The 16612-nt window shown below is 34.5% G+C and overlaps 1 protein-coding gene across 7 annotated transcripts in view; it reads right to left on the reverse strand.

Annotated features, from left to right (window-relative positions):
• LOC149791578 (PTB domain-containing engulfment adapter protein 1-like) overlaps nucleotides 1–16612 on the reverse strand; it is a 116793-nt gene that overhangs the window by 36990 nt on the left and 63191 nt on the right. For 3 of the 7 annotated variants that reach the window (XM_089970135.1, XM_089970134.1, XM_089970133.1), the window contains exon 1: nucleotides 7006–7423. In XM_089970135.1, the coding sequence (XP_089826261.1) occupies nucleotides 7006–7204 (199 nt within the window). In that variant the 5' untranslated portion in view covers nucleotides 7205–7423. Of the gene's footprint in view, nucleotides 1–7005; nucleotides 10479–11656; nucleotides 11736–16612 lie in introns of those variants that run through there. The other 4 variants (XM_089970136.1, XM_089970138.1, XM_089970137.1 and 1 more) reach the window with 3 other exon arrangements.

Genomic DNA, 16612 nt, shown 5'->3' on the forward strand with positions numbered 1-16612 from the left:
CTGTCATGGCATTGTACTCCCATTACATCATGCCTCAGCCTCTGAGGAGTAACTCTAGCATGGCAATGTACTCCCATTGCCTCATGCCTCAGCCTCTGAGGAGTGTCTCTGGCATGGCAATGTACTCCCACTGCCTTACCATGATATAATGTTGCAAGTTGTAACACTTGCTTAATCAAACAGTAACAGAATGTTCCATAATTCTGTCTGTGTGTGGGTGTGTGTGACTTAAAAGTTTAACATAACTTTAACATGTTTACAATGTCTGCATTGTGACAGTTTATAGTAATGTCTAGCACTGAGGCATCACACCGCAGACATGTAGCATCATGTCCCACCCAGTCATACTATCCTGACCAGACTGACCAGTCCTAACACTAACCTTTTAATGCTGAGTGCCTAGCAAGGCAGCTGTTAGTATCATATTTTAAGTCTTTGGTATAACTCAACTGGGGTTTGAACCTATGACCTCCCACGTCCGAGGTGGATGCTCTAACCACTAGAGCGGTCCCATAATTCTCTGAATTGCTGCTTAACATACTATGTGTCGCATATATTGGACAATGTGTGAAAAATCAGTTAAGATCAGTCAAAATTTTAAGATCAATGATTGGTTGGTGACCCTTCATTGATAATCATTGTAATTTGTTAATGAAATTCTTAATGAACTATTATGGATTCACTTTACTGCTGCTACAAGATTATACAAAAACTTCAACTGGCTTGGAGCAATTGGTTTTAACAACTCCCAGCACATCTGGAATGAACTATGCATAAAACAATAAGCATATATTTGTCAGAAATTAGGCTTAAATAAATAAATATATTAATGAAAAATGTCAAGATAAACAGCACTGTGATGCAAAATTTTGATCAATTTTAACTGATTATTAAAAATCATAATTGGATATTTCTGACCAATCATTAATTAAGCAAAGTAATAGACACACCACTGTATATACATTTCATAAAAATGCCAATTTATCCTCTATAATCTTTCAATTAAGACAACACTATCCCAGTCCCATCAGTAATCTTATGTTTTAGTGCATTTAAAATGGGATTGAAACATTAATTCACCAACTCCAGTGCTGGAATTAATCTATAACACTATTTCTCCCCTCCTCATCCAACCACATTTATGTTGGGGCATGACAAATCTACAGTCGTCATAGGTTGTTCACTAAAATTACTCCTACAATTGATATATTCAAAGAAAATTCAAAACAGAAAGTTAGTATCTTTCATACAGGAGAATTCATGAACAATAAAAAATACAAGTTTTCCTCAATGTAGCGAGCCTTATCTCATTTACAAATGCAAAGTGTGAGGGCAGCACTAAATAAAAAAAATCTTGTTCAGTTAAATATGGTGTCTCAAATACATAAGGGCACAGATATATCTCCCATGCATCTGATTTGCATGAATAAATTTATAAACAAAACTTTAATGTTGATGTTGCTACTGTGGAAAAGTGATACCTATATCAGTGTTATGTCCCACAAACCTTATGCAAAAAAGAAATAACTTTGTACTGTGGAAAACCAATACCTATATCAGAATATGTCCCACAAACCTTATGCAAAAGAGAAACAACGTTCTACTGTGGAAAGCAATACCTATATCACATTATCAGAATATGTCCCATAACCCTTATGCAGAAGAGAAATAACTTTCTACTGTCACACATATACCAGAATATGTTCCACAAACCTTATCCAGAAGAGAAATAACTTTCTACTGTCACACATATACCAGAATATGTTCCACAAACCTTATCCAGAAGAGAAATAACTTTCTACTGTCACACCAGTACCAGAATATGTTCCACAAACCTTATCCAGAAGAGAAATAACTTTCTACTGTCACACCTATACCAGAATATGTTCCAGAAACCTTATCCAAAAAAGAAATAACTTTCTGCCTTGTTCCCCCACTATAATAATGCTGTTGAGGAGAGACAAAAATGTACAGTAATTTCTCCATGTTTATTCATTTTTTATGATGACAGTCAGAGAGGAGACAGATTTTACGCAAGTTCTGTATCTTTGAATATATAATTTATGTTCCAGCAGAGATATGAAAATCACTTATGATGAAGAATAAAGATAGAATTTACATTTGTGAAACTTCATAGCTAATTACAATGGCACTACATCGCATGCATTAGGACTGGATGTAAGTAACACCAGAGACACAACTCCAGAATACAACAAAACACATGTCCACCATTGAACAACATTGCCAAGTGCAACTGGTAAAATGCTGTTAATAGCTCAATGATTAATGACAGCATCTCATTACTCAGTTACAAATGGTCACTTAGTAAATAACAGAGTTTCGCAATTCATATAGAAGTCAAGCACTTGCATAATCAGATTGATCGTTTTTAATGATAATTACAGGTTTAATTCTGATCATCGCAAAATGACACCATGATTTTTGCATGGTCATCATTTTAGGGGGGTGTTATTAAATTTTTGGGAATTAATGAAAGTGTGTCCAAAAGCATATTACTATTCTAGACAAGGATGCCTTATACTGCTGTATATAATTTATAATATTTTATGCAAAACCGTATTATCATACTGTAGGTTGGTTTGATGACAAATCCAATCATTATGGTTTATAATTAGCCATAACCTGCAATACAGCTTAGAAAAAATGAACTCAGTAAGATGTAGTCTATAACCATACCAGAATTACATCACATAACTGCCCTCAGTAAGATGTAGTCTATAACCATACCAGAATTACATCACGTAAATGCCCTCAGTAAGATGTAGTTATAACCATACCAGAATTACATCACATAACTGCCCTCAGTAAGATGTAGTCTATAACCATACCAGAATTACATCATGTAACTGCCCTCAGTAAGATGTAGTCTATAACCACAAAAGATTTACATCATGTAACTGCCCTCAGTAAGATGTAGTCTATATCCATACCAGAATTACATCACATAACTGCCCTCAGTAAGATGTAGTCTATAACCATACCAGAATTACATCATATAACTGCCCTCAGTAAGATGTAGTCTATAACCCTACCAGAATTACATCATGTAACTGCCCTCAGTAAGATGTAGTCTATAACCACAAAAGATTTACATCGTGTAACTGCATTCACTAAGATGTAGTCTATAACCATACCAGAATTACATCGTGTAACTGCCCTCAGTAAGATGTAGTCTATAACCATACCAGAATTACATCGTGTAACTGCCCTCAGTAAGATGTAGACTATAACCATACCAGAATTACATCATGTAACTGCCCTCAGTAAGATGTAGTCTATAACCATACCAGAATTACATCATGTAACTGCCCTCAGTAAGATGTAGTCTATAACCATACCAGAATTACATCACATAACTGCCCTCAGTAAGATGTAGTCTATAACCATACCAGAATTACATCACATAACTGCCCTCAGTAAGATGTAGTCTACAACCATACCAGAATTACATCACATAACTGCCCTCAGTAAGATGTAGTCTATAACCACAAAAGATTTACATCATGTAACTGCCCTCAGTAAGATGTAGTCTATAACCATACCAGAATTACATCATGTAACTGCCCTCAGTAAGATGTAGTCTATAACCATACCAGAATTACATCATGTAACTGCCCTCAGTAAGATGTAGTCTATAACCACAAAAGATTTACATCACGTAACTGCATTCACTAAGATGTAGTCTATAACCATACCAGAATTACATCGTGTAACTGCCCTCAGTAAGATGTAGTCTACAACCATACCAGAATTACATCATGTAACTGCCCTCAGTAAGATGTAGTGTATAACCATACCAGAATTACATCGTGTAACTGCCCTCAGTAAGATGTAGTCTACAACCATACCAGAATTACATCATGTAACTGCCCTCAGTAAGATGTAGTCTATAACCATACCAGAATTACATCACATAACTGCCCTCAGTAAGATGTAGTCTATAACCATACCAGAATTACATCACATAACTGCCCTCAGTAAGATGTAGTGTATAACCATACCAGAATTACATCACATAACTGCCCTGAGTAAGATGTAGTCTATAACCATACCAGAATTACATCGTGTAACTGCCCTCAGTAAGATGTAGTCTATAACCATACCAGAATTACATCACATAACTGCCCTCAGTAAGATGTAGTCTATAACCACAAAAGATTTACATCATGTAACTGCCCTCAGTAAGATGTAGTCTATAACCATACCAGAATTACATCATGTAACTGCCCTCAGTAAGATGTAGTCTATAACCATACCAGAATTACATCATGTAACTGCCCTCAGTAAGATGTAGTCTATAACCATACCAGAATTACATCACATAACTGCCCTCAGTAAGATGTAGTCTATAACCATACCAGAATTACATCACATAACTGCCCTCAGTAAGATGTAGTCTATAACCATACCAGAATTACATCACATAACTGCCCTCAGTAAGAATGTAGTCTATAACCATACCAGAATTACATCATGTAACTGCCATCTTTTAACTGCCCTCAGTAAGATGTAGTCTATAACCATACCAGAATTACATCACATAACTGCCCTCAGTAAGATGTAGTCTATAACCATACCAGAATTACATCACATAACTGCCCTCAGTAAGATGTAGTCTGTAACCATACCAGAATTACATCGTGTAACTGCCCTCAGTAAGATGTAGTCTACAACCATACCAGAATTACATCACATAACTGCCCTCAGTAAGATGTAGTCTATAACCATATCAGAATTACATCGTGTAACTGCCCTCAGTAAGATGTAGTCTATAACCATACCAGAATTACATCACATAACTGCCCTCAGTAAGATGTAGTCTATAACCATATCAGAATTACATCGTGTAACTGCCCTCAGTAAGATGTAGTCTATAACCGTACCAGAATTACATCATGTAACTGCCCTCAGTAAGATGTAGTCTATAACCATACCAGAATTACATCATGTAACTGTGCTCAGTGGTTAGCATGGGTTACTTTCAACAACAATCCTGCTCAGACCAGGTCTAATAAACTGCACATTGGTGTGTCTCTGACAAGGCACTTTTTGGTTGAATATCCCTCCCCCAACCAATTCTTGGACTTTGTTATTCTAAGAAACTTATGGTGAGGGACCATTTTATGTGTGTGTGGATTTTTAACAGAGCTTCAACAATTTTTCAGTCAAATCACTACAATCTCGGCAGTGTGGCAGTTTTATAGTGATGTCTAGCATTGGAGCATCATGTGGCAGACATGCAGCATCAAGTCCCACCCAGTCACATTATCCTGACACCAAACTGACCAGTCCTAACACTTACCTCTTAATGCTGAGCGCCAAGTGAGGCAGCTGCTAGTACCATTTTTATAAGTCTTTGGTATGACTCTGCCAGGGTTTGAACCCGTGACCTTTCGCATACAAGGTGGACTCTCTAATCACTTAGGCCAACAGAGTGGTTGGACAATTTTATGTACATGATGAACAAAAGAAAAGATTTACATGGTGACACCACTAACCTGGTTTGACATCAGCACTGCTGACAAGAAATTAACGGCAAGACTGCCTTGATCTCCCTAACTGATAAATGGCTTCAAGCACTTGACCAAGGTAGAATAATAGGAACTGTATTTGTAGATTTCAGGAAAGCTTTTGACATGGTGGATCATGAAATCCTTTTGAAGAAACTGAAAATCTACCAGTGTGATGAAAGAACAATTAGATGGTTTACTTCATACTTAAATGAGAGAACACAACATGTTTACATAAATAATGTTCCGTCTGAACCTGAAACAATTAGATATGGAGTACCACAAGGCTCAATTCTATGTCCACTACTATTCATTTTATTTATTAATGACCTACCACTTTTACTAAGAGACTCAATATCATCTACAGATCTCTATGCAGATGACACAACATTGTCAGACATCCAAAACACAAAGCATGAGCTCGAAATTTCTTTACAAAATGCACTAAACAAACTGGAAAACTGGTGCACATGTAATGGCATGGTGGTAGATACTGGTAAAACTAAAATATTACTTATCTCAACACGGCAAAGAAGGACAAATCTTGATAGTGATGAACTATGCCTGACATGGAAGGATACAAATCTGCAAATAGTCTGTCATGATAGGCTACTTGGTGTTCTGGTAGATAATAACCTATCATGGACTGAACATATCAAACATACCAGTAAAAAAGTCAATTCAAGTTTATGGCTTCTCAGTAGGATAAGACATTTTCTCCCTGAAAGGCACAGGAAATTATTTTATAACAGTTACATACAACCCTATTTGGACTACTGTAGTACAGTATGGGGTAATTCAAATGATAAAAACATAGCAAAGCTGGCACATCTTCAAAAAAGAGCATTTGGGCTAATATCAATCCAGAAAGAAAGCAAGGAAAGTTTAGCTGGTAGGTTAAAAATATTACCTATTAAAGACTGAATCTGTTTGAGAAAAGCCAAATTAATGTACAGGATATCTCAGAATAGTGCTCCTGAATATTTACAATCACTATTCCAGTATAGGCTACCTGGTAATACTCCCCACCTGCGATCCATGTCTACCAAACAGTATAAAATTCCCAAACCAAATAAGGAGTTATTTAAAAAAAGTTTCCAATACTCTGGAACTCTGCTCTGGAATAGTATTCCAGCTGAGATTAGAAATGCCCACTCTATTTTCTTCTTCCAAACCCAATATATTCAGTGGCTTCAGAGATGCAGCTTAAATAAATAAATTCCTTTGTATGAGGGCCTCAAGGTAGATTAGTTTTTAGCTAATTGTGTTACCCTCTTTAAATAAGGTCATTATTATTATTATTATAGTAGCTTTATATAACCCTACACTAATCATTCTTGGAAAAATGTCCCAAAAAAGCGAGTATAAGAAAAAGAAAAAAGACAAGCGTACTTGATTCTTTTACATTTCTAATTCACTTCACTTCTTCAAACTTTGCATATCATCTAAGTTGCAAACTCTCACACCGACTTACCTCCCTTCATACTGGCACCGTATGGAGATGTCTCAATTGGCTCAGCTTCAATTGATTCTGCCACAAGTTGAGATGACAGCTGTGGTTTGGGGCCTAATCCAATCTGGATGAATTTCCTCGATCCAAAGTCCTTGTTTGGGATCAGCACCGTATTCTGACGGCTGACAAAATAATCCTTGAATACTTTAGCTTTATCCATTTTGTAATCGTGAGTTGTATAAATCTTGTCAATATCACTGGACAAGAGTAAATGTGTCCTCAATACCACAACGTTATCTATACATCAATGAGTCAACTGTCATTTGCTATCTATGTATCAGTGTGCTGTCCAAAACCTTCTTCAGTCATTGACATCTGTGCCTATGTTTTAATCAGGTAGTCAGTTCACATCAATTTGATGGGACAGTGCTGTGATAAACTAATTGCAGTTACACAATAAGGTCAGATATAATTATTCTCTATTTATAGTATCACACATAAGCTGTAATAAGCAATACCACAGATTCTGAACAATATTCAACACCCAAGATAAATTTCATGAAGGAAACCTGAAAACATTTTTGTTTGTTCAAATACAATGTGTCAAGTCTTCATGACACTTAGTCAACATATACAAAATCTATTTGTTGTAAATTACAAGCACTCAAATGTCAAGGTTACCAATAGGTTCAACTAAGCTGGTATTATATGTGTCCGGAGATTATTCCAAAATATCTGGTACATTAATGCCAAGGGCATCCACATCCAAAAATACTGTCGTGTACATGTATGTTAAAATCTACAAACCATAACATACATCACTACAGGCTATTTTACATTAGTGTTTGACAAATTATGAGAAACCATCAAATTTCAGGCTCACAGGTTCAGAAATTAAAACTGAATAAATATTTTGCCTTCTAAACCACTACACTAATCTAATACAACATTGACAAAAGTGATTCTCTTTGCAGTTTATAGTAACACATTTGATATAAAACAAAACTATCTGAAACAGATTCTGCTTGCACACTGACTGGTATCTTTTACACACAATGACAATAGCAAAAGTTAAATATTTATAATACGATACAATGTTCATTATAATTTAACTGATATATTTGAAAATGACAAACCGGTAATTTAAATATGAAAAACTATGAACTCCTTGATTTAGTAGGAAATCCTGTGAAAAAATCTCAATGTACTAGCAAATTAATCACATCAATAATGTGGTCACAATAAGTCAATAAAAAGCCGTCAATTTGCTCTCATATTCATTCTGAAATACTTTTACCGTTTAAAACACTACTGACTTCAAAATATAAGAAACATAAAGAACTGTAAATTACAAGAAAGTCATAACTTGTAAATTAAATTATAACAACTGTTACATATCACACAAATCAATTCACATTCCAAATGTATCACATTGCAATCATTGTTCAGAATAATTTTAAACTGGAAAGTAGGTATGCATACATCTGCTAGATAATTTCAATTGTTTTACTGTTAAGACATGATATGAGCCAGTGTAGTGATTACCAGTAAATCAAAACCTGGTCTGACATGAATTACAATTAGGCTTGTGTTTTCACAAGTCAAATGTCTGCATTAAAATAAGCAAAAGAATTATATGTAACTGTTTTTTTTTTAAAGCTACTGTGAGGATGCTATTCTCCTATGCAGTATATCAATCAAATACAATTAAATGCAGCAATCAACAATGCTTAAGTTCGAGACCATTTAAATTTTTATTGGGAGGTCCTCAAACTGATCTTGATTCAATGGGACTTAAAAACCATTTTCTTTACTTCACGATTACCACACATTTACTAACAATGTAAATAATGCTAAAATCTAGAATTGGTGGGTGGGAAAGATATGTGCTGGTAAAGACTCAAAGACACTACTGTTCCCCAAAAGCGATGGTTCCAAGATATGATCAGTTTGTAATAAAAAATAAAAAAGACCATACACTGTATGCAATCTGAAATGCTTAAGTATTGTTTTTAAAAAAAGGTTACTGAACCTGCTAACCTCTTGATTGTACAATATTTATATTAGTCCTCCATTATAAAAGCTTTAGGCAAAAATAGTCCAAGTACACATAACCTTTGCCTTCATGAAACAAGGCTATATAAAATGTTAAGTTTCTCAAATTCCAAGGAAAAAAAATCAATTTGGTAAATGATTTTGCTTCTATATGGATGACAATTCTATGCATATAAAGTGGCAAAGTTTGCTAGATGTGAAATTCATTTTCTTTCAACAAAAAAAAAAAGCTGAAAAAGTAGCTATCAAGATCAACTCAATCCAATGAGTCAATTTAAACCTATAAATAGTTTTGAGAGTACTATTTAGTATAAACAGCTGTATCAATACTATTTGTTATCAAATAATTGTGTTATATTACAATATTAAGAAATCTCCAAGTTGTTTGCATTACAAAATCACATCCCTTTATATTGCATCTCCTGAATCACTGGTGCAATGTTATCGAAATAAGCATTTCTTCCTGAATACATCCCGAATCCTTTAAAAGCAACGGATGACAGGAACCATAAAATATTGTACACTAATATACACCAATTCACCAGCTGACAAACTTTGATGATTTTTTTTTTTTTACAATTAAGGAATTGTGTAGATGTAACTGTGTGAATAAATATGATTATTTTTTCACATTATATATGACAAATATAAAGTGCATACTATGTAATATAATTATTTCTGTTTACTACACTGAATAGTCTCACTTCATTCGACTTTTAATACAGTGATAACTTGTTAAATCATTTATGCCAAGTTAATACATAACCAGGGTACATGTCATATATGCAGCTCTCTGTAAGGCAGCTATACACAAACTGCTGAATAATGTAACGTCATACAGAAATACGGGTGAACTTCTGGTAGAATGTATTTATCACCTTCATTTATAAAGCTGTATGTCCGGTGTATGAAAATGTAACATCAAAACACAGACCAAACCTTCAGTTAACAGATGGGCACACTTGTAGTTAAACGTAAATCTCTACGCGTTTTCGAAAACAGAAATTGTTCAGGAACATGTGTACCCATATTCTACTGGAACATGTGTACGTACATGTATGCACAAAGTCCGTGAAATAATTCCCAAAACTTCTGAAATCTAGTATCACTTTTTCCTCGTCCTGGTCATAAACGAATCACGTGTTAAAACAGCCACACAGTTTTATCCCCAAGTGTACAGTCAGAACTTGAAAGAAAGCCCTTCGGCATCAATCTATAAAACATGACCGTTTCACTCTTGTCCAGTTTACATCATCTGGAGTAATTCTGGCCACGTCCTCTCAGTGGAGTCACTAAAACCACCTCAGTTACACAGATAAACTCTCCCCTCTTCTCCACGTGTTGTTGGGACTATAAGTAAATGCATTCTAAAACCTAGAGGTGCTACGTGGCCAACAGTATCTGTGTCCCAATTTATGTTTTTACTGTACCGTAAACATGCCGCTAGTTCGAACCAGCAAGTGTATTCACCTATTCCATTGTGTAAAACTGTGCACAGGCATGTATTAATTACATCTAATAATCCCAAATTTTCCCCGTTATCTGACATGTTTAGTGTATAACACCAATTAATCAACTAGTAATATTTTAAGCCCCCACCCCTCATTTGTTTTGTTCGCAAGGGCATGTTGATTTGGACATTACTTTCTCTGTGACTGTCCTAAGGAAGCTTGTTAGTGACAGTGTCAAAAAACCACCGATTGTAGACAAGTACAATTCTGCAAATATATATTTTTTTCCATATGTCTATGCCCTGATTAGATCTTAAGACAACTATTGCAATTTTAATTTTTAATTTTTTTAAACATTACACAATGGATTTTTTTAATGGCCTCGACCTATAAGCATGATTCACGATAACACATTTGAGATATACAAGTACAATTTGATAGACTTGTGTGTACATGTATTCATATGTAATGACCAGATTTGATTTTCAGGTCTTTATAACAATTTTTCAATTATTTTTTTTTTTTTTTTGGGGGGGGGGGGAGTGGATTGAACTTTCTAGACGTTTTTCAGACAGAAACCTTATTTGCACCATTGAGCAAAATTCACAAGAGTTAAACAAATGAAATCTGGAAGGCATGTCTATGCATAAGTTGATTGCAAGTGTTCAAGCATTTTCATGGACTGTTTCACTTCTTGAATTTGCACTCTTGTGCATTCAAGTGAAATTACAATATTTTTGCCAGATTACATGCATTGGACATTTAGTTGTTATGCTGCGGGCTAGAAAATTATTTCTGTTATATTTACAAAATTGATTTGCAAATGTTTTTATATCCGAGTGTCTACAAAATCCCATTTTAGTGTAAGAGTATGCAGTGCTTATGAAAGTGTCTACAAAATCCCATTTTATTGTAAGAGTATGCAGTGCAAATAATAAAGTTTCTTTAAGAGAGTTCACATATCAGCAAAAGCTTTAATGAAAAATAGAAATAATTTAGTTTGTAGAACTTGTATTCTGCAATATAAAATGGAAGTAAATACATCTGTATTCATCTTCAACAGACAATTTAGAAGAAAAAAAACATGATATGTGTGTATTTGATATGTTTAGGGTCTGTGGAAGTCCAATAAATGTTGCTTTTAATTATTGTATTGTAAAAGCTACCTTAAAATAAACACGCTTGTATGGCGGGAACTATAACACAGAGACTTTCAGCTGGTCAATAGGGCTGTGACATTTACACCTGTAAATGACAATCTTTTTTTAGTCACATACACATTTACAATATCAATATTGTGTTTAAAGGAATAAAACATGATCTATAACTTTAAAAAAATGATTAGGATTCTGCCATACTCCCCCCACCCACCCAAATGTGTTTCCTATTGCACTGGTTTTAAAATTAGGATAGGTAAGTAGGTTGTTTTATTTTTAACATTACCAGGGTATATATAATTATTAGTATATATATTGTACTAAGCACTTCAAGTACTGGGCTAAACCAGCTCAATTAGATGCACAAATCATTATGGGGAATTTTTAAAAAAAGTATTTTTTTATCTTTGAACATTAATATTTTATATTATAATGATTAGTATATATAAGGTACTAAGCACTTCAAATACTGGGATAAACCAGCTCAATTAGATGTGCAATTTAATTTGGGGAATGTTTTTTAATTTGTAAAAAAGAAATTATACGGGGGGTGGGTAGTGCTAGGGTCGGCATTGAAAAATAGGGACAGTCAGCGAACAGAAACACATTTTTTTCATGGCCTTCTGGTCAAATAAAAATGGCTGATAATAACAAGATATGAAAGCTGAAGTTTAGAAATATTTCACAGATGTAGAAAAAGTAGAATAATGGTCACAGGTAGAAATAGTAGAATAAAGATCATAGAGAGAAACAGAATAAAGATCACAGAGGCAGAAATAGAATACAGTGGTACAAACAACAGAATAATAAAGATCACTGAAGCAGAAATAGCAAAATAAAGATGACAGAGGTAGAAAAAGTATACTTAAGATCACAGAGGTAGAAATAGTAGAATAAAGGTCACAGAAGTAGAAATAGAAGAAAGGTCACACAGGTAGAAATAGTAGAATAAAGGTCATAGGTAGAAATAGTAGAATAAAGGTCACAGAGGTAGAAATAGTAGAATAAAGGTCACAGAGGTAGAAATAGTAGAATAAAGGTCATAGGTAGAAATAGTAGAATAAAGATCACAGAGGTAGAAATAGTAGAATAAAGGTCATAGGTAGAAATAGTAGAATAAAGGTCACAGAGGTAGAAATAGTAGAATAAAGGTCATAGGTAGAAATAGTAGAATAAAGGTCACAGAGGTAGAAATAGTAGAATAAAGGTCATAGGTAGAAATAGTAGAATAAAGGTCACAGAGGTAGAAATAGTAGAATAAAGGTCACAGAGGTAGAAATAGTAGAATAAAGGTCACAGAGGTAGAAATAGTAGAATAAAGGTCACAGAGGTAGAAATAGTAGAATAAAGGTCATAGGTAGAAATAGTAGAATAAAGGTCACAGAGGTAGAAATAGTAGAATAAAGGTCACAGAGGTAGAAACAGAATAAAAATCACTGAGGCAGAATGGGAGAATAAAGATCAGCATAAGAATTGGTAGAATTAATATCACATAGAAATAGTACAAAAAAGATCAGAGAGGTAGTACTTAAATAAAGATCACAGAGGTAGAAATAGTAGAATGAAGGTCACAGAGGCAGAAATAGTAGAATGAAGGTCAAAGAGGTAGAAATAGTAGAATAAAGAAGGTGAAATGCAATCTATGTGCAACAGACTTAGCTTACTATCACAGTAACATTGGCAACATCACTGAATCTTCTAAATCATGAACATAATGTAAATCCGTTACTTCTGACAGCAGCACAGAAGCAGCATTGGGTAATCTCCAAACATTATTATTAAACTGTTAAATCAGACTGGTCCATTGTAAATATGTAATAGTAATTAGTTTAAGATTTAAGTAATATTTAGTCGTCAAACAAAATGACCACATTTATAAGCTGCATAACTGGAGTCCTATGGCACCAGGCAAAAATTACCTCTGTAATGGAGTCTATCCAACTCAAATCATTATGACGAATCAGTAAGTTGCAGATGATTAAACTTTATGTAGAAATGCAACAACCTTATAAACATGCTTTGTTTTGAACAAAAATATTTGTAAACATTTGCAACAGATAGAATTCTTAAGCACCAAACACATCTGACTCAACAAAGAAAGTGGTATCGCGCTGGCATTCTTGCTAGAGTAAACCAACTTTGTTTTGGTCAACTACAGGATAAAGATAACATGTAAATAGTATAATTTCATTTTGTAAACAAGGTGAAAACATGCAACAATTTCTGGTAAACATGACAGCCTTACTGGTCAACAGCTCAAGGACTCATGCTGACATCACAAGGCAATGCTTTATTAGAGAGTTTTTGGTGTACTCTGCCAAAGCAACAAGGCCTCCCCCAAAAATATGCACATTTCCAGTTTCAGGTCATGCTGCATAGTTTTCACAAAATGTCATTTCCTGACACTTATGTTATCTGTATGATGTTTAAACTTTGCTGTTAAAGCTGATGTTTTTATCATATTTTAAAGTCTGAATCATCTGACATCCATTTAAATCCAGCCCATAAACCAGCAAAAATGAAAAAAGAAATTAGCTGAAAATTCAGTATTTGTTGTCCTGACAATAATGCTTCCTTCCTATAAGCATACCTGTATGAAAACTGAAGTTCCTGAATTTGCCTGTTATTATATATAAATGGTATGATTTTGATTTCTCCTTCTTGTGAGTTGATTGATTGACTGATTGACTGATTGATTGTGAATTTTATGGCACATCAGCATTATAAGACTACATAGTGACACAAAAAAGGTTATACGATGATTCGGAAGTTTTGTTAACAATATGCGACAAAAGTGCAAACACATAATGATGACATGGTGAAAATATATGAAGGTTCCCTATCAACGGGGATGTAAATGTTGTGTATAAAAGATAATTGGAGAATAAAAGATAAATTAGAGTGATTAACAGTACAAATGCTGGTTAAAAATACACACAAAAAATGAGCTGTATCTTTGAAAAAATGTTAACTTCCTTCAAGAAATATAAAATACAAGACACATTTACTGTATCAGAAAATTGCTTCATGGGTTGAATATTGTAGTGATGAATACAATGTCATGTAGGTTGGATATCAAATTAATCTGTCATAAAATGCTGCACAAAAATACACTCAGGTGGGTCTTCACCCTTTAATATGTAGGAGTGGGTTATGTAAGTATAATCAATTCTAATTCTGGCAACTACTACCTCATCCCTATGAATGGTTCTGTAGGAAGGAGACCATTCACCAACGGTAGGTTTGATTACTTGGAGCTTTTTTTATTGATTGCATCATTTCATGATGCCTGCCACTTAATAAATAAGGATTTTTGTGATACTGGGTGTCAAATCAGTCTAAGGTATTTTAAAATCAGATAGTTGTAGAGTTTGGGCTACTTTATGAGTGTGGTCTGCTTTTTCATTACCTTAAATACCGATATGGCTGGGTAACCAGCAGTATACTATATTGTGAGAGGAACACAGCTTAGTTTGTTTGGTGAGAATATTGGTCAGTAATGGGTTTTCCAACTTTCTATTGTGTAGTGACTAAAGTACTGATAGTGAATCGGAGAAGATAATAAGAATTTAAATGAGTTTGATTTCAATATAGAGTTTGATTTCAATATATTTCAGGGCATTGTCTATTGCCCTGATCTCAGCTGCAAATATTGATGCACTGCCTCAGGAAAGCTGGGTGATTTCAACTAATGAAGGCTGCAGCAGTCCTTTCCTCATACTATGATCTGTCAGTGTAAATTCTTGTGTAGTTCTTAAATTTGTAGAGTCGCTTCTTGTATGAGTTATGATAACTGGAAATTAGGGTTTGTTTTGGAAATTTTTCCTTCATGTAGCATAAAAAGTACTATGGGTTGTAGAAAACTGTTTTATTTTTGAAAGGTCAATTTTTATACTATAAAGGCTGAAATATATTCTTATGCCAAAGATAGGTATGGCAATTGGTTTATTTTGGTATAATGTTTTGTATTTGAGTTGGAAAACATATGCAAAAGCTGGGATTGATCTTAATTTAGGGTATATTGTACAGATAATGTTTTTTTTAATGATGTGATAGAGGTGTCTCATTTGCTTCAGCCAAAAGGATTTCAAATGGAGATCTCCTAAATGTTTTCAAAGCAAGCCATATTGCTTGATGATGAACTGGGTCAGGCATCTTTAAGTATGACTTTAGCTAAACTATAAACAACACAGCTATTGTATAGTTTGGATCAAATAATGGTTCTATATAGGTCAAGACTGACTTTTCTATCAGTCGTGTCCTACTACATGTACTTTGCGTAAATCAAAAGCTAAACAATATTAATTTTATGATATCAGAATTGTTAAGATATACTAGGTAAATAAATATGGGTAGAAGATCACTTATTTTAGATAGTGATGGAAAAAAATAATGACCCGTTAAAGTTTATAAGCTTACATTTTTGTTACATTACAATCAGTCTGCATGTAAGACCAGGGCTTGAATTAGGCTCCAAAAATATGTTTCTGGTTGGCGACTGTCCTTGTTTCTCCTTGCCAACCCTATAATGTGATACCAGGGATTAAAATTATCAGTAGTCCACTAGCCAGGACTGGTCAATTTCCTGTCTGACTAGTAGTTTTCATAATTCAATAGCCATAGTCCAATGGATAATTAGTCTCAATATGTTTCTGACATTGGTTTGTGGGAAGGTTTCATGAATTTCTAAAATCTACTGGGGGCCCCGAGTGGCCGAGTGGTCTAAAGCGCTCACTGTTCTGGATCACTGCCATCTCACCTCTGTCTGCGTAGGTTCGAGTCCAAGGCTCGGCTAGCGTGGGTATGTGGGAAAGCCTGCCAGTAGCTTCTCGTGGGTCGGTGGTTCTTCCCTGGGTTTTCAGGGTTCTTCCTCCACCAGTTATACTGGCCGCCATGTATAGCCTATCTTGTGCTGAAATATGGCGTTAAACCCTAAAACAACAACAACAACAACAACAAAATCTA

The sequence above is a fragment of the Sinohyriopsis cumingii genome, chromosome 9 (assembly GCF_028554795.1).
Source record: "Sinohyriopsis cumingii isolate HCF-2022 chromosome 9, ASM2855479v2, whole genome shotgun sequence".
In the NCBI taxonomy this organism is placed as follows: domain Eukaryota; kingdom Metazoa; phylum Mollusca; class Bivalvia; order Unionida; family Unionidae; genus Sinohyriopsis; species Sinohyriopsis cumingii.